This window comes from Mixophyes fleayi, chromosome 10 (assembly GCF_038048845.1).
Source record: "Mixophyes fleayi isolate aMixFle1 chromosome 10, aMixFle1.hap1, whole genome shotgun sequence".
Taxonomy (NCBI): domain Eukaryota; kingdom Metazoa; phylum Chordata; class Amphibia; order Anura; family Limnodynastidae; genus Mixophyes; species Mixophyes fleayi.
The window spans coordinates 13384585-13411124 of record NC_134411.1 but is presented as its reverse complement, the minus strand read 5'-3'; the positions used below and the strand labels follow the sequence as shown (position 1 = coordinate 13411124).

Here is a 26540-nt window from a genome sequence, read left to right as displayed (position 1 = left end):
ATTGCTCTGAAAAAGCCAAGAAGCAAACTAGAAATGGATCTGAACCATCCCGTAGACCTGGCCTTACTGGTCAATACTGATAAGCTGCTGACCTTTCAGTTATTCTCCAAACCATTCAGAGGCTATAAAGTGAGGACAGGGGGGTGATTGGGGTTTTTGTGGTGCATCTGCAATATTAGCAGTGGACAGACCAAGTTCATGCTTAAACAGACAAGAAAGAGGCATGAAACACCAAAGACTCCTTGATAAATCTAGGAAGACATGTCTGTTTGTTTGACAGAGATAAATGGAATTGACCACAGCTACTCTTAGATAGATTAAAGGGGACTTGTGGAGGAGCCATACAGTGAGGCTACGAGCGCAAGCAACAATTAGTACACACTGGTGATTTACCTGTCAGTAGTTTATTAATCTAGAACCCCTTTTAGTTATGGACCAGTTTTAGTATTCAGAAAGTAAGGCATACACTTAGTGGCCTTCGCCATGTAACCCAAAAAGAAAGTGCTTGCTACTAAGGTTCAAGGAACCATGTAATGGTTCAGAGGCCAGGAAGGCTATGGATTCGTAAAAAAAAGATATTTTTCATCCATTGGGCACCCATATAACCCCCCCCCCCCCTCACACTTACAATAAAATATATATAGTGTGGACAATAACCAGATTGTTAAAATTGACGTGATTGAAATTGCCAACATGACTAACTTTGAAGGCTCTTTCCTGAGACTAACTTTGCTCCTAGTAAGGTCATACAAGGACGTATTAGAGGGCATGTTACTATTTTTCACAAGGGAAAGGGAGGAGTTACTCTACCTACCTCAGCGGTTCAACAGCAGTTGCAAGAGGAAACATACCAATATCATCCTAGTAGAGTGAAGGTCTGTTTGCCAAGGTCAACCAACCAAGGAGGGATAATGTCACTGAGTCCCAAAGGACCATCATTCGTTACCAAATGTTTTCTTTGGGAAAGCCATAACAGACCAAGCAATTGAGGAAGATATGAAGGAGTATGATCACCAGATAGTACAATCTCGGGATTGTTATAAACCTGAGCTTTGTTCTAGAGTAATAAAATGTTAGACTATCTATGAGGACATTGGAGAGGAAACTGCCTATAATGCTTAAATGTAGAGGATGCCTAACATCCTGTTTTGCCCACAGTTATGATGTTGGTGACCCCCTTATTATTGAACTGGAAGGGTGCAGCATTCATCGTGCAAAAGATTTAGTGTGGGGGGAGAAAAGTGTTGGCAGAAAAATAAATAAATAGCAAAGAAATGTAAAAGTAGAAGTACAAAATATAATGATTTAGCGAAGAAAAGGTATATAGCAGAGTGAATGCGGGTATGAAAGAAAACAGATCAAACAAAAACAAGAATAAAGTAAAAGCAAAAGAGGGAGGTGGGACTATAAAAGGCAGAACAGAAGTTAGCCCAAGAAAAGAGATCAGTAAGAGGTCATGTCAATCCAGTCATTGATGCTAGAGGTTTGCAATCTTTCTCACTCCGATGCCCGGTGATATGCTTCAAATAAACTAAAGTCCACCTGTTTCCCAACTTATATCATATATTCTCCTATACAATTCCCAACCCTCTTTTCCAAGCAATGTACTAGCCTGCTCCCTCTCCTCCTCCATGCATTCTTCCTGATGCACTCTCTTTCTCCATTCCCTTCCACCAGCCACACCCCACCCCCCTTTCTTCCTACATGCATTCCATTGTCTGTATTGCATGTAAAGCATGGACACCGATAGGAAGACACAAAGCCAATTAGCATCCTGAAGTAAGCTCTAATTGACCGTCGCCTCTGCCAGAGAATGATCACCTGTAGGTGGGGACTACCTGTCTCATGAAGCCCATCACCCCCTCACTGAAGCTTACCAAACTTGGGGAAATTACTAAAGTTGTGGTTCAAAACTGTGTTTTTAAAGATTGTCCTCATGCTAAAGGTATACAGAGAGCATTGTGTTGTGAAAGGTGAAGACTACTTTGAATTTGTATAGTGTTCTCTCTGTTGCAAGGTCACCTACTCCCTCTTGTGGCCATTGTATATAGTTTGGACACATTAAAGCAATGTAAATCTAATAGTGTAACCTGTTCATAATGAAAGAAACAACATACTCCTGGTTTGTACTTAGCAATGTGTGCATTAGTGCAAGCCTGATGTCTCCTTCTCAGGATCCCCATGGGCAGCCTGTGGAGGGCTGCATGCCCAACACCATACTTACCAACTCCCGTAAACTTGTTTCCGGGAGAGGGGGCGTGACTGAAGGGCGGGAGGGGGCGAAAAACGTAATTCACGTCCTCCAAAATGGCGCGATTCACCGAGAATCGATTCTCGGTGAGATTGGGATGCGGGAGAAATGCCAGCTTGCCCAGGAGCCCGGGAGACTGACCCGAATTTCGGGAGTCTCCCGGACTTTCCGGGAGAGTTGGCATGTATGCCCAACACTGGTGTACATCATGAACATTTCGCTTCTTAAGGAACGTAAATGCAGATAGGTGTTGTACCATCCAATTCATCTTCTGAGAACGCAAAGGACACTTCCAACAGCATAGGACGTCAAAGGCGCAACGGGCAGGGGACTGGGCGTATGTCCATAGTCAATGTACAGTAAGGGCCCAGCTCGAGCTCATGCAGCACATCCAATTCAAGTTTTGGGCATCTCTAAGGTACTTGATTTTCATTAGTATCACTTGCACCAGCTACAAGCTAGGTGTAAGTACCGATTACTAGTGATGACGATCGCGTATACATGCTAGAACATGTGTTTGCAATCAAGATCAACTGTAAAAAGATACTAGGCATTAATAATTTCATGGGGAAAAAATGAAACAAAAAAAAACTTTATTTCATTAGTGATTATATTATGAACAGGTGACAATAATTGAATACTTTTTTTTCTGTGCGCTCTGCTAGGATTATATTTATATTCCAGATATGTATTGTATCTATCCAGCAGTGTATTGTGTCTTTCTCAATACGGTAAGTGCTGTATAAACAGAGCGTACCTAGACCTGTATTCAACAAGAGACGTTTCTTCAGTTCTGCTTGTACTTGAATACAGACGTGCGTAATCCCGATTTCGTACGTTTTTAAAAATAAACTGCACAATGCGTTAATTTTGCATGCCTTAATGAATCAGGCCCAGAATGTTTTCTGAAAGATCACAAATCCTGCTTCAGTAATAATAATGTCCTCAAAACAGAAGTTGCATTACAAGCCTGCAGTAGATGTGTCAAAACACCAGGGGATAGATGTAACATGGTTTTGTCCAGGAGACTAAAATAAGGATCCTCTTCATTTAAGATCCTTAATGAATCAGGCCCCTTATCCCTAACCCTAACCTTATCCCTAACCATAACCCTAACCTTTAAATTAGATTGTAAATGCAGCAACTGGTGGCATTGCCGCTTTAAATTCACTGTCCCCATGATGACGTGAAATGCAAGTGCCGTTTTTTACTTCAATCAGAATACATATCACGAGTGTCAGTGATGTAATGAGTCTTTTTTATGTTAAGTCTGCCTTTGCTTATTATCGCCATTAATGAAATCGGAATTATTTTGTGGTAATGTAGCGTTTCGTAATTTGGATCATCGCTAACATGACTACCAATGGTGTTTTTTAGGAGGATGTGTGATAGTTAAAACAAATATAGGAGGCCATTTTGACACATTCAAAATGGCAGCTGAGATAATTAGTGGCCTTTGTCATAAAATGGAAGTAGGTCATGTTTATAATCCATAGTTTTGTATGTAGAGTATTTATTCCTTTGTACATTCAGGCAATGTTCCCTGGCAGCAAAAGCTTACAACTAATGTGATGACAGAAGGTATTATTTATTAGGTAAAGATTTAATTTACTTGGAAGATCAATGCATTTAGCTATACTGTAGACTGAAGCAATTGTATTATAGCAATCTTTGTGTAATGTTATCCAATCCATTGTTTCTGAAAAGATGCCATTTATATGGTTAATGCAGCTGGAATCTAGTTTTTAACTTCAATAGTATTTTTATTATTAATTTTTCAAAAATTATGGGGTACAGAAAGAACAAAAGGGATGGGGGTAAGGAAAGGACAGAAAATTAAAAGGGGAAGGGTTGAGGGGGTACATAGTGGGGGGAACACATTAAACAATTCTGCTGTTAAACCATATTGAACACATGAGGGAGGGAACCTAATAGGATCCCTTCCAATTCGTGAAAGTTACACTGGTCGAATGGTCACCATGGAACTACTAATAGGGACCTTGGGGAACTTCGCTAAGTGTAGGAGATGCAGGTAGTAAATCAGAGTCTATTCGGTCTGGACGCGCTCCCTCTCCGTCCGTAACATACACATGCCAGCTGAACCATTTCATTATCGGGGACAAGGTGGCAGTGGAGTAGGGCATCCCCTCTGTCTCCATTTCAAAGCTGAATTGCACCTACTACTACTTTCGATATCAAGGTTATCTGTGGTGACTTCCAACCTTGAGCTAAAGAGGCTCTTGCGGCAATCATAATATGACTAAAGACATATTTAGCATGTGATGGAAACTGGGGGGGGGGGGGGGTAATGTTGCAGTAACGCAACCTCCGGGGTAGGAGAGAGATTTTGTATAGTAACCTTATTGGCTAACTGGAAGATTTGTACCCAGAACGACTGTATATGGGGACAATTCCAGAATATATGCATCAAATCTCCCGGTATATTACACTGCTGCCAGCAAAGTTTAGACTGGGAAGGCCACATTTTATGAAGTCTAGTTGGGGTAAGATACAATCTATTAATTAATTTTATCATCATTTCTGTGTGATTTATACATTTGGACATTCGGAACGAGTTTGTGAAAATGGCTTCCCAACTCTAGGTGAAGGTCAGATTCCCACTGCAATTGTATTTTAGTTTTATTTTCTGATATAGAGGGGAGGGTATAGCTGTACCAGAAGGTAATGCTGGCTCTATTATCTCCTTTTGTTAATTTAGTGAACAGCAAGGGCGGTGGTGTTGTAATAGGTAGACCTAGTCTGGGAAGGGAATTAAACCAGTGTCTGAGCTGCAGGTATTTATAAAATTCCTGGGAAGTGAGGTGAAATCTTTCCTTTATTTGTGTAAAAGATAGTATGGAATCTAGTTTTTAAATAGCTTTGTATTAATGAATTTTGGAAGTAGGCCTACACTAGTGTAAAATATAGGTTTTGTGCAGCTGATAGGTGATAGTTTTTTGTTGTCATTACCTTTTAGGCTTCAACTGAAAGAACTAAGGGCAATTCTTGCCAAAGGGTGAAAATATTTTGCTAAGGTGGCCACTCCCCCTAACCATAGCTCCGGGTGCGGCTACATTCAGCCATTTTGTCCCAACCAACAATAAATGGCCACAGAAGGGAAGGGGAAGTGCATGAAGACCAATCTGCAATTAACCTACTAGTATGTTTTTGGCGTGTGGGAAGAAATCAGAGGACCTGGAGGAAACCAACGCAAACACGGGGAGAACATACAAACTCCACACAGATAAGGCCATGGTCGGGAATCGAACCCATGACCCCCGTGCTGTAAGGCAGCAATGCTAACCAATGTACAACTGTACTATCCAACTTAACAGAAAAGTACATAATTTAATGATTTTTGTGTAGAGAGCAATACATACCAGCAATTCCCCATAGGATGATAGTAGACCGGCTCCATATGCTTTCATTTCTCCTTCCTGCTTGCATAGACCAAACTCCACAGTAAACCAGTAAAGCTGCAGCAACACAATATAATACATCAGTACAATCCAATAGAACAGAACCCTCACAAAACATCAGTTGTCCTAGTAACACTTCTCTTTAACCTTTGGTTCTAAAGGAAATGTGAGAGGTTTGTACAGGATTGGGAGCAAAAACGCAATATGGTCCAAATGTTTATTTAAAAAGTGATGATATATTACAGTCACAAGTGGAATGCTGGTCATTGCCGTTATAGCTAAACTTTCTGGCTTTACTTTTATTTCACGCTAGGAAAATATATGAGATCATTACTTATCCATCTTAAATCAGCTAAAGCAATAATGCTGTTTGTTTGGCAGTGAAAGTCCCCTAACTTATTGTCTTTCTGATTGAGGTTAATGATATGATGCAAGTGGAGGACATCACACTGACCTCTAAGAGAAGATCATCTCTTTTCATTGACAACTACGGGCCTAATTATTAAGTAGAGAAAAGCCTTATCTGGCAAAAACAGAGTGTTTTCGCTGGAGGTTGGGCTTCTTCCTAACTACGACAAATGCCAAAGGTGTGGTCGCACATTGAAGAGGACTAACATATGTTTATTACAGGATATTCCTGGTGTTTTATACAGATGGGGGGCCTGATTCATTAAGGATCTTAACTTGAGAAACTTCTTATTTCAGTCTCCTGGACAAAACCATATTACAATGCAAGGGGTGCAAATTAGTATTCTGTTTTGCACATAAGTTAAATACTGACTGTTTTTTCATGTAGCACACAAATATCAACTTTAAATGTCAGTGTATAAATAAGCTATCAAGTATTTGTGTGCTACATGAAAAAACAGTCAGTATTTAACTTATGTGCAAAACAGAATACTAATTTGCACCCCTTGCATTGTAACATGGTTTTGTCCAGGAGACTGAAATAAGAAGTTTCTCAAGTTAAGATCCTTAATGAATCAGGCCCTGGGTGCACTCTCAGCAGAGACATCCTAATCATCAAAAAGACAGTCCAAACTGGAGTGCCTCTTTCTCTTCTTTGTTCTTTTTTGATGTTTATGTGTCTTCCTAACTATCAAAGGCTATAGCCGGAGGAAGCCACCGCCAGCTAAGTCTTTTTCCAGGCTTCTCCAGCAAAAGCTTTCCCAAGATATTGAAAGAAAAATGCTTTATTTATCTGAATACATAATTTTCTCTAATTAGAATGCCTACTTATTTTTTATTAGTGTATGTATATGTTTTAACAACTTTAACTTTTTTTGATCAACGGAACTGGAAGCCAATCAAGGCGTCAAGTATCACTGCACATGCGTGAACCAGCAAAGTCTGGTCATACATGAACAGATGCACCAAAACTGACCGGCAAAGCGTTAACATTTCTCTTACTGCTATCAGCCAGTATCGCCAGGCAGCTTAGTATCACTCAAAATCTGAGCTGGTGTCGAATATTAACAAGTAAGGGTCTTAGGGGCCTATTTATCAGTATTTACCCCTGAGGGGAAAAAGGAAATTTGTTTTATTGCACCTTTTAAAGATGATAAAAGATTACGGAGTATATTTACTAAACGGCAGGTTTGAAAAAGTGGAGGTGTTGCCTATACCAACCAATCAGATTCTAGCTGTCATTTTGTAGAATGTACTAAATAAATGATAGCTAGAATCTGATTGGTGGCTATAGGCAATATCTCCACTTTTTCAAACCCGCCGTTTAGTAAATATACCCCTACATCTTGTCACCTTTTAACAATATTATAGCCCCTGACCACTGAGCAAAAGACCGCTGCCATGGCAAAAGCTATTCAGAGTGATAACAGAGACTTATCACTCTACAGAGCATGCACTGGGGCCCAGTGTTTCGGAAGCCCAGATTTGACTTTTCAGTTCAACTGCTGCTAAAAAAGAAAAGTTAAATTACTGATTTTTAAAAAACTGTTTTTATACCTATATATAGTGGTATATCAGGATATATAAGTTATATCACATCTATCTTGCCCTGGAGGGAGGGCTACAGTAATAATAATAATTTACTTAATTATTTTTTTCAGTGCTTCACTTTGGTTAACGGGTTGTTTGCCCTGATCAGTCAATCACCAGCACAGTTGCCAATTGATCTCACACAAGGAAGGGTAAAATGAAGAGATGAAGTAGTTGGACAATTGGTGGAAACAATAGGATAGCGAGGGGCTCATGTATCGAGGATGGCTGGTGACCACACTCATATTGGTACTACAATCACCAGCGGACCATATTTTCTGTCCTTCCTGAGCAACCCTGACCACACTTTGATAATAGCTGGTGGACAATATCTGTACATGTGTGTGTAGCTTAGCCTTGTTGTTTATTTTATAACACACATATGGATTCATATATCAACATTGTAACTAGCAGAGACATGCATGCATTTTACACCTGGTCAAACTGAAATTTAAAACGTCATATATACAACGCACACATATCTACATACCCAGGAGCCTGTCACAGTTCTTACCGTTGCCAGTTTCTCTATTTCTTCATCTGTCACGCCAAGCGATGCCAAACCAATGTCCTGTATAAAACATACTGACTTTATGATTTGGAGACAAAAGGATAACACTTGTACATAAACTTTAAAGTTTTTAAGTAAACAGTTTCACTTTTCTACCCAGGGTACGATATATGTCTTTGGGGCAAACGCAGGATTTGTAGAGGGGGGTTTTCACACCATGCCGCCAGTGGGCGTGACCAGCATGCATGGGGGCGTGGCTATAATTTTAGACAGTGCTTGGCTGCTCTCCAACTCTTCCTGTCCCCATAATATACATGGGCAATGCTACTACTGTTAGCTGCACGCAGCTCTCCCTTTTCAAGCAGAGCTGTGTGAAGCGGGAGCAGGGTCCAGCCACCTCAATTATACAGTGCCCCATGCTTGGAGGGGGGTTTCCAGGTACTAGGAAAACCCCTCTTGATTTGCCTATGGTCTTTAAACAGAGCTGTATGAAAGGTGATGCTTGGTGTACACTGCTTGGATTTGCATGGTGTGAGGGCATAACAAGGTTATTACTGTATGGGATGATGTGCCCACAAATGTAAATTATAAGGAGTTCCCTGGCCCTATAAAAGCAGAAGTGCTCTTATATATACCACAGCACTCTAAAATCTTGCTATGCCTTATAATACACAAGATTACTAATGATATCGCAACAATTATAAGTGATGATGTCATAGAACAAATATACACAGTATGGCTGGGCTGAATGAATCCAAGAAGTGTAATCTGAATACAGTATCTGTATATGAGGAAACACACAATTCTGATTGAGAATAATTTAATCGTGGAAGATTCTACATAATAGGATAGTAAAGTTAGAATTTGAATTTTATTGGTCAAATCCCAATGCAAATTTCTAGAAACCCACATGATGGATGTGTAAAGCATACAACCTTTATTTATAAATCAATCTTTATTTTTCCCCAGGACACCATGTTTTAAGCAGAGAACTACTTAACTCTGAAAGCAAGTGACATTACTTCTGATTACCACTTCTCTGAAGACTGATTTGAAATGTCATATTATAAAATGAAGCAAGTTATGTTACTGCATTAAGATTTAAGTGCCAAGATTTAATGTGTGATAAAATTCTCTTCCCCTTCTTTCCACTCAAATGTGAAAATTAACTTTATATAGTCCACTAGATATTATGATATTAGACCAAAATGATTTATGTGTCTATAAAGTGGGACTTGTTAGACATTCTGTGCTTGTTAATCATTAGTACCATCAGTACACAGTCAATGTGATATTCTTAAAATATGGTCTATTGGAAATGGTAAAACTCAAGTGAACATTTACTCGGCTAAAGTTGGCATGTGTATGACCTGAAAAACAAAATGTAACATTGGGTGTCCGTGTAATCCATTAATTGATACCGACTACCAAAAACTGAATCTATCCAATTTTACAATAATCATTCAGATAGTGGATTGCCATATGTCTTGCATTAGGTATACTGCACTTACCTGGGAAAAATGAGCAAAGGTTTTATCAGCCAACATAGGTACGTGCCCCAGCAGCTCATGACAGCAGTCTCTGCGGTGACACAGTAAACATAGTGATTACAAATATATCTGAAAGGTGTACCTGTATATTGTTATCACTATACTGATCTATAATGTCTTTTAGGTGGCTTCCTGGCTCTGGTACTTTTGTCATAGAGCTGTGGAGCGGTGACCTCCTGGAAGCCACCAGGAGAGAGATCAGTATGTGGCTCAAAGCCAAGTCAAGACATCTGCATACTGCACAAGCTAGCGAAGACATCAGCATACTGCGCAAGATAGCGAAGACATCTGCATACTGCGCAAGCTAGCGAAGACATCTGCATACTGCACAAGCTAGCAAAGACATCTGCATACTGCACAAGCTAGCGAAGACATCTGCATACTGCACAAGCTAGCGAAGACATCTGCATACTGCACAAGCTAGCAAAGACATCAGCATACTGCGCAAGCTAGCAAAGACATCAGCATACTGCGCAAGCTAGCGAAGATCTGTATACTGCGCAAGCTAGCGAAGACATCTGCATACTGCGCAAGCTAGCAAAGACATCTGTATACTGCGCAAGCTAGCAAAGACATCTGCATACTGCGCAAGCTAGCGAAGACATCTGCATAGTGCGCAACCTAGCGAAGACATCTGCATACTGCACAAGCTAGCGAAGACATCTGCATACTGCACAAGCTAGCAAAGACATCAGCATACTGCACAAGCTAGCAAAGACATCAGCATACTGCACAAGCTAGCGAAGATCTGTATACTGCGCAAGCTAGCGAAGACATCTGCATACTGCGCAAGCTAGCGAAGACATCAGCATACTGCGCAAGCTAGCGAAGACATCTGTATACTGCGCAAGCTAGCGAAGACATCTGCATACTGCGCAAGCTAGCAAAGACATCAGCATACTGCGCAAGATAGCGAAGACATCTGCATAGTGCGCAAGCTAGCGAAGACATCTGCATACTGCGCAAGGTAGCGAAGACATCTGCATACTGCGCAAGCTAGCAAAGTTATCTGCATACTGCGCAAGCTAGCGAAGACATCTGTATACTGCGCAAGCTAGCGAAGACATCTGCATACTGCGCAAGCTAGCAAAGACATCAGCATACTGCGCAAGATAGCGAAGACATCTGCATACTGCGCAAGCTAGCGAAGACATCAGCATACTGCGCAAGATAGCGAAGACATCTGCATACTGCGCAAGCTAGCAAAGACATCTGCATACTGCGCAAGATAGCGAAGACATCTGTATACTGCGCAAGCTAGTGAAGACAACTGCATACTGCGCAAGCTAGCGAAGACATCAGCATACTGCGCAAGATAGCGAAGACATCTGCATACTGCGCAAGCTAGCAAAGACATCTGCATACTGCGCAAGATAGCGAAGACATCTGTATACTGCGCAAGCTAGTGAAGACATCTGCATACTGCGCAAGCTAGCAAAGACATCTGCATAGTGCGCAAGCTAGCGAAGACATCTGCATACTGCGCAAGGTAGTGAAGACATCTGCATACTGCACAAGCTAGCGAAGGGTTCTGCACAGACATATACACTATTTTACACATACAAAATGATTTTACTCTTTAGTTGGCTTCTGACAAAATGCACCCTAGAGTGTGTGTTTATATGTGGTAGGGTATTAAGTTTGCAAGCTCCAATGGGGACAGGGACTGATGTGAATGATGTAGCATTTTATTTAACTAATTAGTTTGCCCATTTGCTTGTACTAGTCATCTTTAAATATAAGTGATTGTCCCTGCCAGCAAGTTGTCATGTCATTAATTTATATATGATAACTTTTACCTTGTTACTTTGTGATTATACACACTCTCACAATTTTGTTAAATTGTCCTCTCGTATAGCAGTTTACCATGTCCTTTACAGGAGGGATTATATATTCTTCTCTCTATTCAGGCCCTATATAAGCATATTGCGATCTCTTAAATAATATTCACCGCTATTTACTTACAATAAGTTTTACACAGACATGGGTTTGTTGTCATAGGTTGCCTAGACAACGCTGCCAAACATAGATACCCAATCATGTGATGTCAGGGGTCTACTGTACACCTGATTGGATCTGTGTTCGCGGCTGGGTGAGGCCTATACCGTGGTGCAAACTGCTAGCGTCGGGACTAGCTAATTTATTATTAGGAACTTGGGAAAATTGATCTATTGAAGGACATAATCCATTTTCTAGATCAATATATCTCTGTCTCAGATACATCGATGACGTATTTATATTAAGGAAGCATTTCAAAGAGTCAGTTACAATGAGTTAGGAGAAATGTTAATAACACTTAAGATTACAATAAACAAGTTTGTTTTCTTATTAAAATATTTACAGATATCCGGTTTTTTACGTTCCTTGAAATCAGTGGTTTATGCTGTTGATAGACAACGTATACTTCATGATAATTAAACCAGATGTACTAGTGATTCTATTATTAAATATAGTTTTATCTGTATATCATCGGGCCCATCTGAGAATCAAATATATCATTAAAAAAACACTAAAATATTAAATCTGGGCCCAATACTTTTATTTATTCTTTCTAGGGGATCCAATTACAAAACTACTTGAGCAAAAAATGCAGCATCCTAAAATATAGCATCAAGCACAAAAATGGATACATTGGTAGTTGGAAATCAATAGAACATTTGTAATGTAGTATGTGCCAATTTTGTATTATTAATAAAACCGTCTATTTGGCAATAGGCATAGCTTTAAAATAATTGGTATATTAATTAATATCAATTACAATACAAAAGATGTTAAATAACTACTAAGCTAGCATGTTGATTGCACTATATAGGCAGAACAATCAGAGCCTTGAAATGTAGAATTTATGAGCATCAATCGAATATAATGTTAAAATCTGTAACACATGAATTATATAGGCATTTTACTACATTACATCATCGTGATCCAATTTGTCATTCGGAAATCTATTGAAGTTGATTGAAGATATATGGGGGGAAATTGTCTTAGGAAAAGAGAAACCTTCTGTCTGTATAACGGAGAAGCTATGTTATCAAAAGTCTTTAATGACAGCTATGATCTAAATGTATTTCTATCAGCTTTAATTTTTAATGATTTCATAAATGTGTGTTTGGAATTAAATTACTATATAATGTGGAACAATTAGTTACTTTATGCCAATTTTTTTGTATTAATATGAATCAATCTACACCAGATTATATGATTATAATCTAATCTGTGTGTATATATATATATATATATATATATATATATATATATATATAGTGGCAAAGAGGGACATTTGCCACAGTTCCCCTATAAGGGAAAGGTAGGAACACAGTCTGCAGCAACAGGCTGCAGACAGGGTTAAGTTTTCCCTAGGTTCCTCCTTTAGCTCATACACACACAGGTGTTTCACATGGGTGTAATCGGTTTGCTTTGCTGTGTTTTGTTGTAGTGCTGGGGTGGAGGATAAAGGCACTGTCTGTATGTGTGGGGGAGACCACCAATGCCAGTAAGTGGCCGGCTTGCAGACAGGGAAGATATGTAGGTGGTAGGGATTTTTGTGTACTGTTACTGGATATGATTGCTGAACCAGCGTTGGAACTGTTTACCATCCTGACAACTGCTAATAAACAGTTAAATGGTTCATTTCAGCATACCTGTGACGGATTCCTGTGAATGCTGTACTTTCTCACATATATATATATATATATATATATATATATATATATATATATATATAGTTGTTCCTCCCTTTATTCACATGTGTTTTCCAAAAGCCTGACGAACATTACAATGTCTATTGAAATGTGTTGCTGGGAAAATAATACTGCCTGCTTCCCTGGAGTCATTCCATTACAATGGGTGAACCACCTTATGATTGTTCCTATGCAATATATACTACAGTCGTTCGCTTTCCGACTACACACAACATTATCTTTTCACCTATGTGACTGTGGATCTGTCAGGATATCCTCCTAAAAGAGGGTGCAGCTGTTTCTTACATTGTAGTATAACATATAGATTTACTTTGAGAAACACATTTGATCTGCATCATCACTGGGACCTTTATTCTGCTAATGGTTTGACTCACAATACTTAAATGAAAGTGTCAAGTTTTATCCTCTCTTTCAGGATTTTGACAGAATTTCCATTAACAAAAACAAGATAAGTAGATAGACACCGACATACATCTCCTCACTAGTCTCAAAATATCTCCCAACTCGACACCTCCATTCTGCACAAGATCTGCGTCTCTCATCACTTCCTCCCATTACCGTTTACAGGACTTTTGTTACGTTGTACCCACTCTGTGGAATTCCTTCCCTCACACGATAAGACTTTCCTCTTGTCTACAAATCTTCAAGCATTCTCTGGAAACCCACCTCTTAAGGCAAGCTTATAATATTCCTTAACCACCCACTTAACCTCACAAGGGTACCTTGTTACCACCCTTTACACAAGTCACACAGGACAACAACCCTCTACCCCAGACCAATATTGCTGTGTGACTGGATCACATAGCATACAAATCACTTTTTATCCTTTGCAATCTGGCTGGACTAATATGCAATATGTAGATTAAACCTCATGTATCCAACTTCCATTGACCTATAGATTGTAAGCTTATGGGTAGGGCCCTCTTACCTCTTTGTCTGTTTTACCCAGTATTGTTTATTACTGTGTTTATCCCCAGTTGTAAAGCACTGCGGAATTATCTATCATTATATAAATAGATGATGATGATGATGAGAGACAGATAGACAGACAGACAGACAGACAGACAGATAGATAGATAGATAGATAGATAGATAGATAGATAGAAGTATAGATGGAAGTCATTGTCAGTAAGTCTGTGTAAATGTGAGACAATGAATCAGTCTATGTAAAGGAGCATATTTTTAATAAAACATGTTTGTATTATAATATATAAATTTACCCCCTTCTAAAAATTATTACACATGACAGAAGTTACTTTGGAGTTCTTGTTGCATTGTGCTTCATTTTCTATGATCACAGAACTCATTGGTAATTTGTAATACAGTATCCCACTTAAATTGAATATTACCTTAGTCTATCTCCCTTATGAGATTTATGGGCCAAATCATCATCATCATCATTTATTTATTTATATAGCGCCACTAATTCCGCAGCGCTGTACAGAGAACTCATTCACATCAGTCCCTGCTCCATTGGAGCTTACAGTCTAAATTCCCAAATATAGACACACACACTCGCACACAGACACAGACAGACAGAGAGGGAGAGACTAGGGTCAATTTTGATAGCAGCCAATTAACCTACCAGTATGTTTTTGGAGTGTGGGAGGAAACCGGAGCACCCGGAGGAAACCCACACAAACACAGGGAGAACATACAAACTCCTCACAGATAAAGCCATGGTCAGGAATCGAACTCATGACCCCAGAGCTTTGAAGCAGAAGTGCTAACCACTAGGCCACTGTGCTGCCCCTGATAATGATACTACTGTTTTTCTTTGAGTTATTATTGGGCATCTCGCTTGTTTTGGGATACATGACCCGATATCTCCATGTGCATAGCCATAAAAAGTGGCAGTAAAACACATTACAAATTTTGCTCTGTAACTTACGGCTCAGGTGAGTGCATTGGTGAAGAGGCATGACGAATATACTGGGTGCACTGGAAAACACGAAAAGCCAAACTGGACAGGAAATCGCGAGCAGATAGGAGCCCAGCCACAGGGCGTAGCTGAAAGCCAGTCCTTTCTGTAAAAAACACATAGCCAACTTATTTCATAAACAAACTATTGAAGAAACAGTTCTAAAGGATAACAATTCCCATATGATATTGTCTAGTATGCAAAATACTAAAAATAATATATCTAATATTTATTTTTTATTATACATATTATACTACGTATGTTTTTTTGAAATTTAGTTGCAATTGAGGACAAAATCATTCTAGGCTTGGACTGCCTACATTTTACCAAATAATGGTTATATAGAGTGCCTGACTCATTGAGGAATGTAAATGCCGATACGGGCCGTATTTTGCCCAGAACCGGACCATACACCAGTGAACGCAGCAACGTTCAATTTATCGTTGAGCGCAAAGTACTGTTACTACAGCCTACGATTTCATGGACGGAATGGGGAGGGGAATGGACATATGGATGTAGTCAATGTACAGTAAGCTGGAACGCACTCAGCAACATGCAATTCAAGCGTTAGGCATCTCAAAGGTTCGTGATTTTCAGTAGTATCACTTGCACCAGCTACAAGTTGGGTGCAAGTGCCGATTACTTGTGATGACAGTAGCGTTTGCAACATAGAACATGTGTTTCCAATGAGGAGCAACTGTAAAAAGCATTCATGTGCACTAGACATATACATGTATTTTATGGGGGTAAAACTCCTTCTTTTTTTAAAATGTTTTGTCATTAATGACTATATTATTAACAGGTGACATTAACTGTATATTATTGTTTTCTGTGCTTTCTTTGGGGATTTTATATTCCACATAGATATTGGATGTATCCTGCAGTGTATTGTCTTTTAGAACAGAGCAGACCTAGACCCGTATTCATCAACAAATACAGACATCAGTATGCCCAATTTACAATATATTGGTCTTGAATCAGGCCCGCAATGTGCAGAAGACATTGGGGCAGATGCAATTAGGATAACTGGTGAAATGTTAAATATTTTTATCCGCATGTTTTGTATCATACTCATTGTATTTAAACAATTTTTTGTCGAAATGCACACAAAGTTAATAACAAACAGTCATTTTGCACAACACAAACGAAAAGTTTTACACAAAGTTAATCTTGAGGCAAGTACTGTTAACTATTAAAACTATTAAATAAACAAATGAATGAGTATCATTACCGGAAGTGATTTGCAAAACTATTTGCACCAACTATTTAGCTTTTACTCTTATGAATAATGATCAACATGAAATTTAAAGTAGGAGCTTTGATGGAGAAGCAACTGGTAATTAACTTTACCAAAAAAAAGGAAATTGCAAGAAGAGATTAGCACACAAACCAAAATTCCTAAACCAATTCATGGAAAGATTATAAAATGCTTTAAACAGACTGGTCAAGTTAAAAATCAAGCAGAAAGAGACCAGGAACAAATGTTGGGGCCTATTTAATCCCCCGAAACTGTGACAATTGGATATTAAGGATCTCAGCAATTTATAACTAAAGTATCTCCGATATCTGCTGTCGTACCACTGTAATCGTATACTAAAGAAGTCCCCATAGGTTTCTATTGAAATTTACCAAGTTCCAAAAACCCAAGATATTCAGAACTTGTGCCCAATGGCTAACTCCATCCAAAGATATATATATATATATATATATATATATATATATATATATACACACAAGTTAACCCGTGCATGATACTCATGCATTCTATTCAAATCAAGCTACTTAAGGTGTTAAAAAGGTTCTTGTCATGCATTTGGGGCTAGGCCAGGCCTCCTCAGGGGAAGAGCGTTATTCCCGACATAAGCGCCATTTTTTAACGTGGTTTTGTCCACATGTCACCACCTCATCATTCTTCTCCATCACCTCTTCCTTCATCTTCATCGCCACATCCTTAATCTCCATCGTCTTACTGTTCTAAAACCTCTCGATACACAACGTTTCTGCTAAACACCTTATCGCTGTGCTCAATCAGTCTTCCTTGAAGGGCAGTATTCATAACCTGCACTTTCACATCACTGCTTCTCCGTACTCGTGAAAATGCGACATACAATTGTCCATGACCAAACACAGGCTCTGGTAAATAAATACCCACACGGTCAAGAGTTTGAGCCCTCAACTGGTAAATTTAGCCTTTACTACCCCTCCCACGGGGGGAAGGGGGGATGATGGAAGTTAACTGACTTCACTATTATAATTTTTTTGTCAAATAATGTCAGTATACCAAATTTCAGGTCAATTGGATGAGCCCTTTCTGAGAAAATAGTTTTTTCCACACACACACACTCTTCCCTCCGTTTACTATGGCAAAGGTGACCACTTTGCGATAATGACCATAGCGGAGATAGTTAAACTGTGTGTTTACCAGGACAGCCGTTTATCGTGACTGCTGTGCCGGCAGAACACTTTACATAAGTGGCACGATCTTTCATTCCTTATCATTGCGATAAGGAATGAAAATGATTGTGTCAAAAATACAGTAATTGATAAATGTGCCCCGCTATCTAAGAAGTCAATCACTATGTGGATTAGAAGAGAACTCTGATGTATGAGTAACAGCAAAAACTCTGAAAAATATCCTTCATAACCAACTACTTAAACTCAAAACTTGGGAAAAACAATTGTTTTCCAGTAAGACAGATCTCAAGCACATTACACAGTTGGTCAGGAAATATGTCAGTTCAATACTTCCATTATAGCAATGGATTTCTTATTCATTACCGATTTGCCCACTATTTTACGTCAAATGGGTGTCATTTGGTAAAAGCAACAGTTTCTCATTAAGTTTGCTTCAGAAATAGACCACAGAAAGGTTTAAAAATCAGTAAGATAGTAGAGGTCATTCCATTTTTGCAAAACGGCAGCTTTGGACCTAGCAGGACCCGGATTGCTCCTAAATTTCCACCAAGGTGCAAAGGTGTTCAGGACTATTATTATACTATTATCAGAACCACACCCCAATTGTGTAAATATAAAACACTGCTTGATGCTGATTCTCATACACATTAGTATAGGTGCTCCATACATTTCAGACCAATTTTTGCTTTAAAAAAAAAACCCCAAAAAACCCTGAATACCAAACTGATTCAACTCTGCCTGAATTTGCTCGTCTTTAGGCGTGTTGAACCACAGTTTACACTGTTGGCAGTAGATGGTGCTATCTTACAATGCACAGGCTTAATAATCTTAAACTAGGAACCAGTATTTGACCAAGATATCCTGCGTAAGAATCAGCTTTCGGAAGACACACTGCTCAAAAACATAAAATCATTGTTGACTATGCAGTCCTTATTTCTTATATCTTGCATGCGCTTAGCATTTCAGTCAGTGATGTATGTTAATTTTTATTTATTTTAGATGAGCTGAATATGTCGAAATTTAAAATATAGAGTTATAAGACTAAAGGTGCCCAGTATTTGTGTGCTACATGACATAAACAGGTAGCATTTCCTCTGCATGCAAAAAATGCATCTGCCCCTTTGCATCATGGATTGTCCGGGGCCGGATTAAGGGAATGGAGTCCCCCGGGCTAGGGATATTGTGAACCCCCCTCCCACTGTGATCCCCCCATGAGGTCATGAGGTATCCCCGTGAGGCCCCCCGCTTATCTCCTATTCCTGTTCCGTTCTGTCAGAAGGCTGTAGGCGTTCTTCCATCACTCCTTGTAGTGCTTTCGCGGCGCGCAGTAATCTGCTTACTGTGGAGATCTTGTGAGAGTGAGACTATGACTATAAGAAGATTGCTGCACGCCACGGAAGCACTACAGTGACAGCAGGCAGCTAACAGAATAAAATTTGCTGTTAGCTGCCTGCCTTCCTTGACCAGCTGACAGTCGGAGTCGGGGGCGGGAATGCCCCCGGCCTGGTGAATAATGCCGCCAGCCACGCTACAGCTATGAAGAAAAAAAAAAGTAGTTTCAAAGGCCCCCCAGATGCCCGAGGCCCCTGGACTCTAGCCCAGTTAGACCTCCGGTTAATCCGGCCCTGGGTGCACCCTTTAGCTGGGTCTGATCCATACTCTAAATGAGGCATATGCAATGATTTGTAAATTAAAAACACAATAAATCTCTGTGATTTAATTTCTCACGTTGGAAACAAACTTTCAAGTGTGAGTTTTAAATAATGATCCTTATCATTATGGTAAAGAATAACAAAGCCCATTTTAAAGACTACTTTTTAAAAATATTTAATATTCTGAATTTCATGCTGGACATGTATTTTTTTTTCTCAAGAATTCCCATCATCCAGAACTGCACCGTTCCTATTCGGGAGAGGAATTAGTAACAGGTCTTAAGGCTCTTTCTGTATATAATTTCTTAAGAACACAACTTTCAACCATTTCATCAGCTTCTGTCACAGTATCACCTTTTAGAAAGCAGGACACATCCTGTAGTTGGGGAATGTTCTCCTCGCTATACCCACAATGGGTCTCCAGCAGATGGAAGGCTGCAAGGTGCTCCTTACAAGCATGTGTTGGGTACAGACTCTTGAGGGTAGAGTAAACCTCCTTCCTGTAAAAAGCAGTAATATGGGAGCTAATTAATAAAATAATCTACCCCATTAGGGAACATGTAATTTCACTGAGATTCTAGGTGTGTAGCATGCTGAAGAATGATGTAGCATTATGTTTTCACAAATCCAAGGTGTTAATAAATCCAAATGTATCAGGGTGAATGACAGCAATACATGCCATGAAATCTAGTAGCCATGTGGTTAAGCCAAATGTCATGCAGTGCCGTGGGATGGTTACCAATTACAGAACGTAGTCAGTAATATACGAGAGCTATATTTAGCCATGCTGTATATCATTTCTAGTTTTCAAAAGCCCTCTCTGGTCAAGATAAATATCAGTACAAATCCTGTTCACTCATACCTATTGGTGTGCTGATTTTATTTTTTAATGTAGCTCCTGTAAAATAGCTTTTCCACCGGTCCATGTTTCATGCATGCTATTGTTAAACTCTAAGGCTAAGAGATGCAGAGTGAGTTGGCTCCAGTGCAATGAAACTGAAGCAATGGCTGTAGGCTGGCCACACACAGGTCAGTCTTGCAGCTCAGTGCACACTCTGGGCGATGGGACCAATGTCCAATTTGGCCACACACAAAGCAGACAAAGTGGACAAGAAGACAAAGTGTACAAAGTCGGACTGTTCAGCTCCTCGTGCCAAGTGATCAAATCGCTTCCTTATGACAGTGACCTATAAGCCAGGATGGAATGACCACTTACTCAGGCCGAAAGTGGCTCTGACCACAATTCATTTGAAAAATTTAGATCGGATTATCAGGCACAGGGATGCAATATCATGCCAATTACCTGGTGTTGGCTGTAATATCACTATATGTTGCCAGAATTATTCTCTATGGTGTTAAAAATGCCAAAGTATTTTCGAAGTGTGCAATTTCTACTTAGTTTCCATTCAATAAATTAGCGAAAGGTGACAGACAGAATGGCAAGAGCCTACCTAAATTTTTCTACACATTGGGGCATATTCAATTGTTGGCGTTATAGCCAAAATTCACGCGGAGCGCGCACTAGTACCGTCATTACGGTAATAGTGCGTGTAAATACCGGTATTACGGCACTTTTCTCGCTGGATTTCAGCTCGAGGCTCAGGGAGCTGCGAGCTGAAATCCAGCTTACTATTACCGTAATACCGGTAATAGATTTTCCGATGCGGAAACCGCGGACAATTGAATATGCCCCATTGATTTTAAATAAATAGCTTTTTTAGTTCATTTATGTTCACAAGCAACCTTGACATAAATGGTCTTTTATAGTGATAGATATATTTTTTATTTATAAGGTAATAACATTGATTTATATATTGTTATTGTTATTTTTAAGTACCGTAGATAGTTTGGAGAGATGAAGAGAGTTAGTTTAGAAAAGGGCCTTAGACCCTACATTTTCTTGAGCCATCTCTTGGTAGGCATTTGAAGCTGCTCTCAATCAACTATCTGTGTGATTATGCCTTGCTCTCCTGTCTGGAGTTTCTCTGCTCATTCAGACGCTTAATAATTGCCAGTCAAACTGGCGGGTACAGACAACTGATCCTGTCTGTCTGAAGGCAGAGATCAGTTGTCTGAGCTCAAGTGCTGGAAACTGTTAACAGCCATATGCACTCCAGGGAATCTCGGTGAAATGGAAAGTTATGACTATGTGGATGAAGTTGTACTTTAATTAAAATGGCGACAGCAAGCTGACAATTTATCTAAGGTGCCATATAATATTCTCTACGGTGTTGTTAAGGTACATTGTACAGAGAAGATAGATGAGAGCAATGTGTACTGCCTCTTCATAAAGAATCTTCAGCTTACCATGTCGCAATCTCTTCTGGCAAGTATTCCACCCGGGGTATTGGATCACCGCTGTAATGAAGAAATTTAGTAAATAGAGATGAGTGCAGGGAGGAACAGACTTAGGATGCCAAATGTAAACATTTTCACTGCCAAAATTTTCACATAAATCATATTAGAAATGTTGTTTTTATTAGACAACCAAGAAACACAAAAGACTGTGCAAACCACGAGTGTTGTGTTTTCATATAAATAGGTGATATCTGTTTTTTGATTGGTCCGCTCATTCTTTTTTTCTACAGACAATATTTGTATGTAGCGCCACCGTCCGAAATAGGCTGCGCATGCGCAACTAATCAAGTACTGGCTGTCACAGAACTACATCTCCCAGCATGCCTGGGGAGGAAACTTGACAATCAGAATCATGCAGAGGTGATGATGCAGAGTGGGAAAGTGAGCAAGGGATGCTGGGGAGAAGAAAGTCGGAGCTTGCAAACTGTGAGAGCAGCAAGTGTGAGACAGAGAGACTGACAGATGAGGAGAAAATGTCTGTCAGAGCAGAGAAACAGAGCTGGTGGCTGAAGCACTAGGGAGAGAGAAAGAGAGAAAAAGAATGTTTGGAGTTGAGTGGAAGCAGTTACCGGGATCCATTACAGAAGGGATCCATGCTGTAACTGGAAATTGGAGATCAGTTGGATAAGTAACCCACATTTAACTTGTTTAGCTGGACTGAGCATTTTACTGTTAGTTAGGTAGGGAACTGGTGGAGAGACCTTAAGATAAATTGTAAAACCTTTTTGCACGACTGAGTTTTAGTGACAAGGGTGTAGTGCAGGGAAAGGCACATAGGATTTTGGAATTCTGAAAGGAGGAAAAAAGTGTACCAAATGCTCAGAAAATAATCTTTTATTGACGTTCCAATGCTGCTTCCAAACTACTTTCTCTAACCTCATCACTTGACCTCTCCCTGTGGATTGAATACGCTACTCATCAGGGTGGCCACTGTCTTGATCTTGTTTTCTCTAGACTATGCTCGGTTTCTCATTTCCTTAACACTCCTTTCCCCCTCTCGGATCATCACCTTATTAGCTACTCTATCACCCCCACTTCTTTACTCTTCCTTGTGTCAAACTCTTCCAAGCCTCCTCACAACTGCAGGAATTTCAACTCTATTGGTCTTCAACAGTTTTCCACCTCTCTCCAACACCTTCTCTCCCCAATTTCTACATTCTCCTCCCCTGATCGGGCAGTACCCCATTTTCATCAAACCCTAGCAACTGCCCTGGATCAAGTGGCTCCAGCGACACTACATACTTCATGTAGAATTCGTTGCCAACCGTGGCACACTACAGTAACACGAACTCTACAAAAACTTTCTCGTAAAGCAGAACGTCACTGGCGTAAATCTTGTGCCTCTAATGATTTCATCACATATACTGATATCTACCACTCCTATAGAAATGCTCTGGACACTGCTAAACAAGCATACTTCCAATCTCTCATCTATGCTCAGGCTTCTAACTCCAAACGCCTTTTTAACACATATAACTCTCTTCTGAATCCCCCTGCCCCAAATCCTCCAACTAACATCAGTGCACAGGATCTTGCTTCCTATTTCAAGGACAAAATTGATAAGATCAGGCATGAAATGGTATCATCTCCCTTGACAAGCAATCGGCTCAATTCCTTTGTAGCACCCTCTGACACTCTCTCTTCATTTGATCCCACAAATGAAGAGGAAGTTTCTACTCTCTTCTCATCTTCCTACTCTACCTTCTGTCCTCTTGATCCCATTCCCTCACAAATTGGTATGTCCCTGTCTCCTGTGCTCATTCCCCTCTAACTAAAATCTGTAATCTATCTCATTCTACTGGTATTTTTCCATCACTATTCAAGCATGCAGTGATTACTCCCATTTTAAGAAAACAGAATTCTGACCCTAACTCTCTCGTAAATAACCACCCGATCTCCCAACTCCCATGCCCCTCCAAGCTTCTCAAGAGAATTGCCTACACTCGTCTCATACACTTTCTTACAGCAAGCAACCTATTGGATCCTCTTCAGTTAGGCTTTCGCTCTCAACACTCCACAGAGACTGCGCTGACCAAGATTGTCAATGATTTGATCACAGCAAAAAATAATAACCATTACTCTCTTCTAATTCTCCTGGATCTCTCTGCTGCATTTGACACTGTTGACCACTCTCTCCTCATACAGACGCTACAATCCCTAGGTCTTGAAGGCACTGTCCTATCCTGGTTCTCATCCTACATATCTAATCGCTCTTTCAGTGTTAATTTCTCTGGATCCACCTCTGCTCCGCTTCCTTTATCAGTTGGAGTACCACAAGGCTCAGTCCTAGGTCCTCTGCTATTCTCTATCTACACCACTTCTCTTGGAAAACTAATAAGCTCCTTTGGATTTCAGTATCATCTCTATGCGGATGATACACAAATTTATCTATCCTCTCCTGATCTTTCACCATCTGTGTTGTCTCGCATTACTGACTGTCTTTCTGCCATTTCATCTTGGATGTCTTCTCGCCAACTCAAACGCAATCTTTCAAAAACTAAATTAATAATATTCCCACCCAAAAACAGAAGCTTCCTGCCTGACATTTCTATTTCTGTTGATAACATGACCATAAATCTCACCCCGCAAGCTCGTTGCCTAGGTGTAATTCTTGATTCACAACTGTCGTTTATTCCCCACATCAACTCTATATCTAAATCATGTTACATACACCTAAAGAACATTTCCAGAATACGCACATATCTGACACAAGACACCGCAAAAACATTAATTCATGCACTCATCTCCCGCATCGACTATTGCAATTCAGTCCTTACTGGTCTTCCCAAGGTCAGACTTGAACCCCTACAATCTATTTTGCACGCAGCGGCTAGATTGATTTTCCTTACTAACCGTTATTCCTCTGCTGAGCCACTGTCAGTCTCTACATTGGCTGCCTGTATATCAACGTATCCAATATAAAATTCTTCTACTAACATACAAGGCCATCAACAAAATTGCACCGACATACATTTCCTCACTTGTCTCGAAATATCTCCCTACTCGACACCTCCGTTCTGCACAAGATCTACGTCTCTCCTCCACTCTCATCACATCCTCCCATTCTCGTTTACAGGATTTCTTCCGGGCTGCACCCACTTTGTGGAATTCCCTACCACGCACAATAAGACTTTCCTCTAGCCTTCAAACCTTCAAGCGTTCACTGAAAACCCACCTCTTCAGACAAGGTTATGATATTCCTCAACCACCATCTTAATTTCCCTAGATTACCCTATTACCATCCTCTACACTGCTAACGCAAGACAACAACCCTCTGACCAGCATTGCAACACACGCAGCCCACTCAATACTTTTACCTTTGCATTCTAGCTGGTCCAGTGTGCAATATGATGTAGCACATGCCCTTGTGTCTCTAACTCCCATTGTCCTATAGATTGTAAGCTTGCGAGCAGGGTTCTCTTACCTCTCTGTCTGTGTGTATTACCCAGAATTTGCTGGCGCTATATAAATAAATGTTGATGATGATGATGATGATGAGGATCAATGAAGACGCATTATAAGTGTGAATTGTAGTACCAGTGGTCATCAAATGAGCTGTGACTTGTCATATCAGAGAGTAAAGAGGGAAATGTGTGTATGTTACATTTGTTTCAGCACCGATATTGGATTGGGGTACAGCCAAAGGGAAAAGTGTTCTTTGTCTAATCTTCAGGAGAGGTAAATACTTTATTGAGAAAGGATAAATAGAAGTCCTATTGCTTGGAATCCTGCGCGTTATGTCAAGCTGAGAGATTCAGAGAAGTATGTTATTATTCTATGCATCCCGCCATGTTAATGCAAGTTGTCTCTGTGGACAAGAAGTTGAAAATTACATCTATGCTATGTTCTGAAACCAGATAAATGAAGATATATGTTTATTATACAAATGCCATTATATAATATGTACTAGTTGGAAGCAAGTTCAGTAACGTTAACTTTGCATTGAGGTAAAAAATTTGGTGACTAGAGGAGTATTGCAGGCTTGCAGTTAGTGAGGATAAGTAGGTTAGAGGTACCTCTTAATGGTATACGGCAGGGGTCGGCAGCCCCCCGACACGCGTCTCGCACGTGGACCACTTCTGTATGGCATGCCGACAGTAAGAGCCGCCGAGAGGGGGGGCAGGTAGTAATTACCCAGGCCCGAGCATGCCAACTGTTTTTGTGTTTTTGGGGGGTTTCTTTAAACCTATTTTTTTTCTTTCATTTTTTTTTCTGCGGCATGGGGGGGCTCCTCCCCTTTCGTTGCTGGGGGGAGCAGGGTACTAAACAACAAAATAACAAAAAAAAATACTCACATGATTGCAGCTCCGGCGTCCCTCTTCCTTCCTCTCTGTTCCGTTGGCACTGAATGTCGGGTGTGATGTCGGGTGTGATGTTATCACGCCTGACATTCAGTCAGTAGCGCCGCAGAGAGGACCCAGCAAGAAGACAGAAGAGAGATGAGATGAAAGAAGTCAATACAAAGGTAAGTAAAGGAACGAATGCAAGGGGAGGAAAACCAAGTGATGAAGAAGAGGGGGGTGCAGGATAAATCAGTGATGAAGGAGAGGGTGGGAAGCAGCATGGCACAGTGATGAAGGAGAGGGGGAGGGAGCAGAATGGCACAGTGATGAAGGAGGGGGGGCAGGATAGGACAGTGTAATGAAGGGGGGCAGCATGGCACAGTGATGAAGGAGTGGGGGGCAGGATGGCACAATGATGAAGGGGGGAGCAGCATGGCACAGTGACGAAGGAGAGGGTGGACAGGATGGCACAGTGTGATGA

The 26540-nt window shown here is 40.2% G+C and overlaps 1 protein-coding gene across 1 annotated transcript in view; it reads right to left on the bottom strand.

Annotated features, from left to right (window-relative positions):
* The window catches only part of TH (tyrosine hydroxylase), a 69849-nt gene that overhangs the window by 3152 nt on the left and 40157 nt on the right, over positions 1 to 26540 (bottom strand). The window contains exons 6-11 of the mRNA XM_075187470.1: positions 21726 to 21776; positions 19773 to 19918; positions 15322 to 15457; positions 9691 to 9760; positions 8183 to 8239; positions 5632 to 5727 (exon numbers count right to left, since the gene is read on the bottom strand). Coding sequence (XP_075043571.1) covers positions 5632 to 5727; positions 8183 to 8239; positions 9691 to 9760; positions 15322 to 15457; positions 19773 to 19918; positions 21726 to 21776 — 556 coding nt within the window. The remainder of the gene's footprint in view (positions 1 to 5631; positions 5728 to 8182; positions 8240 to 9690; positions 9761 to 15321; positions 15458 to 19772; positions 19919 to 21725; positions 21777 to 26540) is intronic.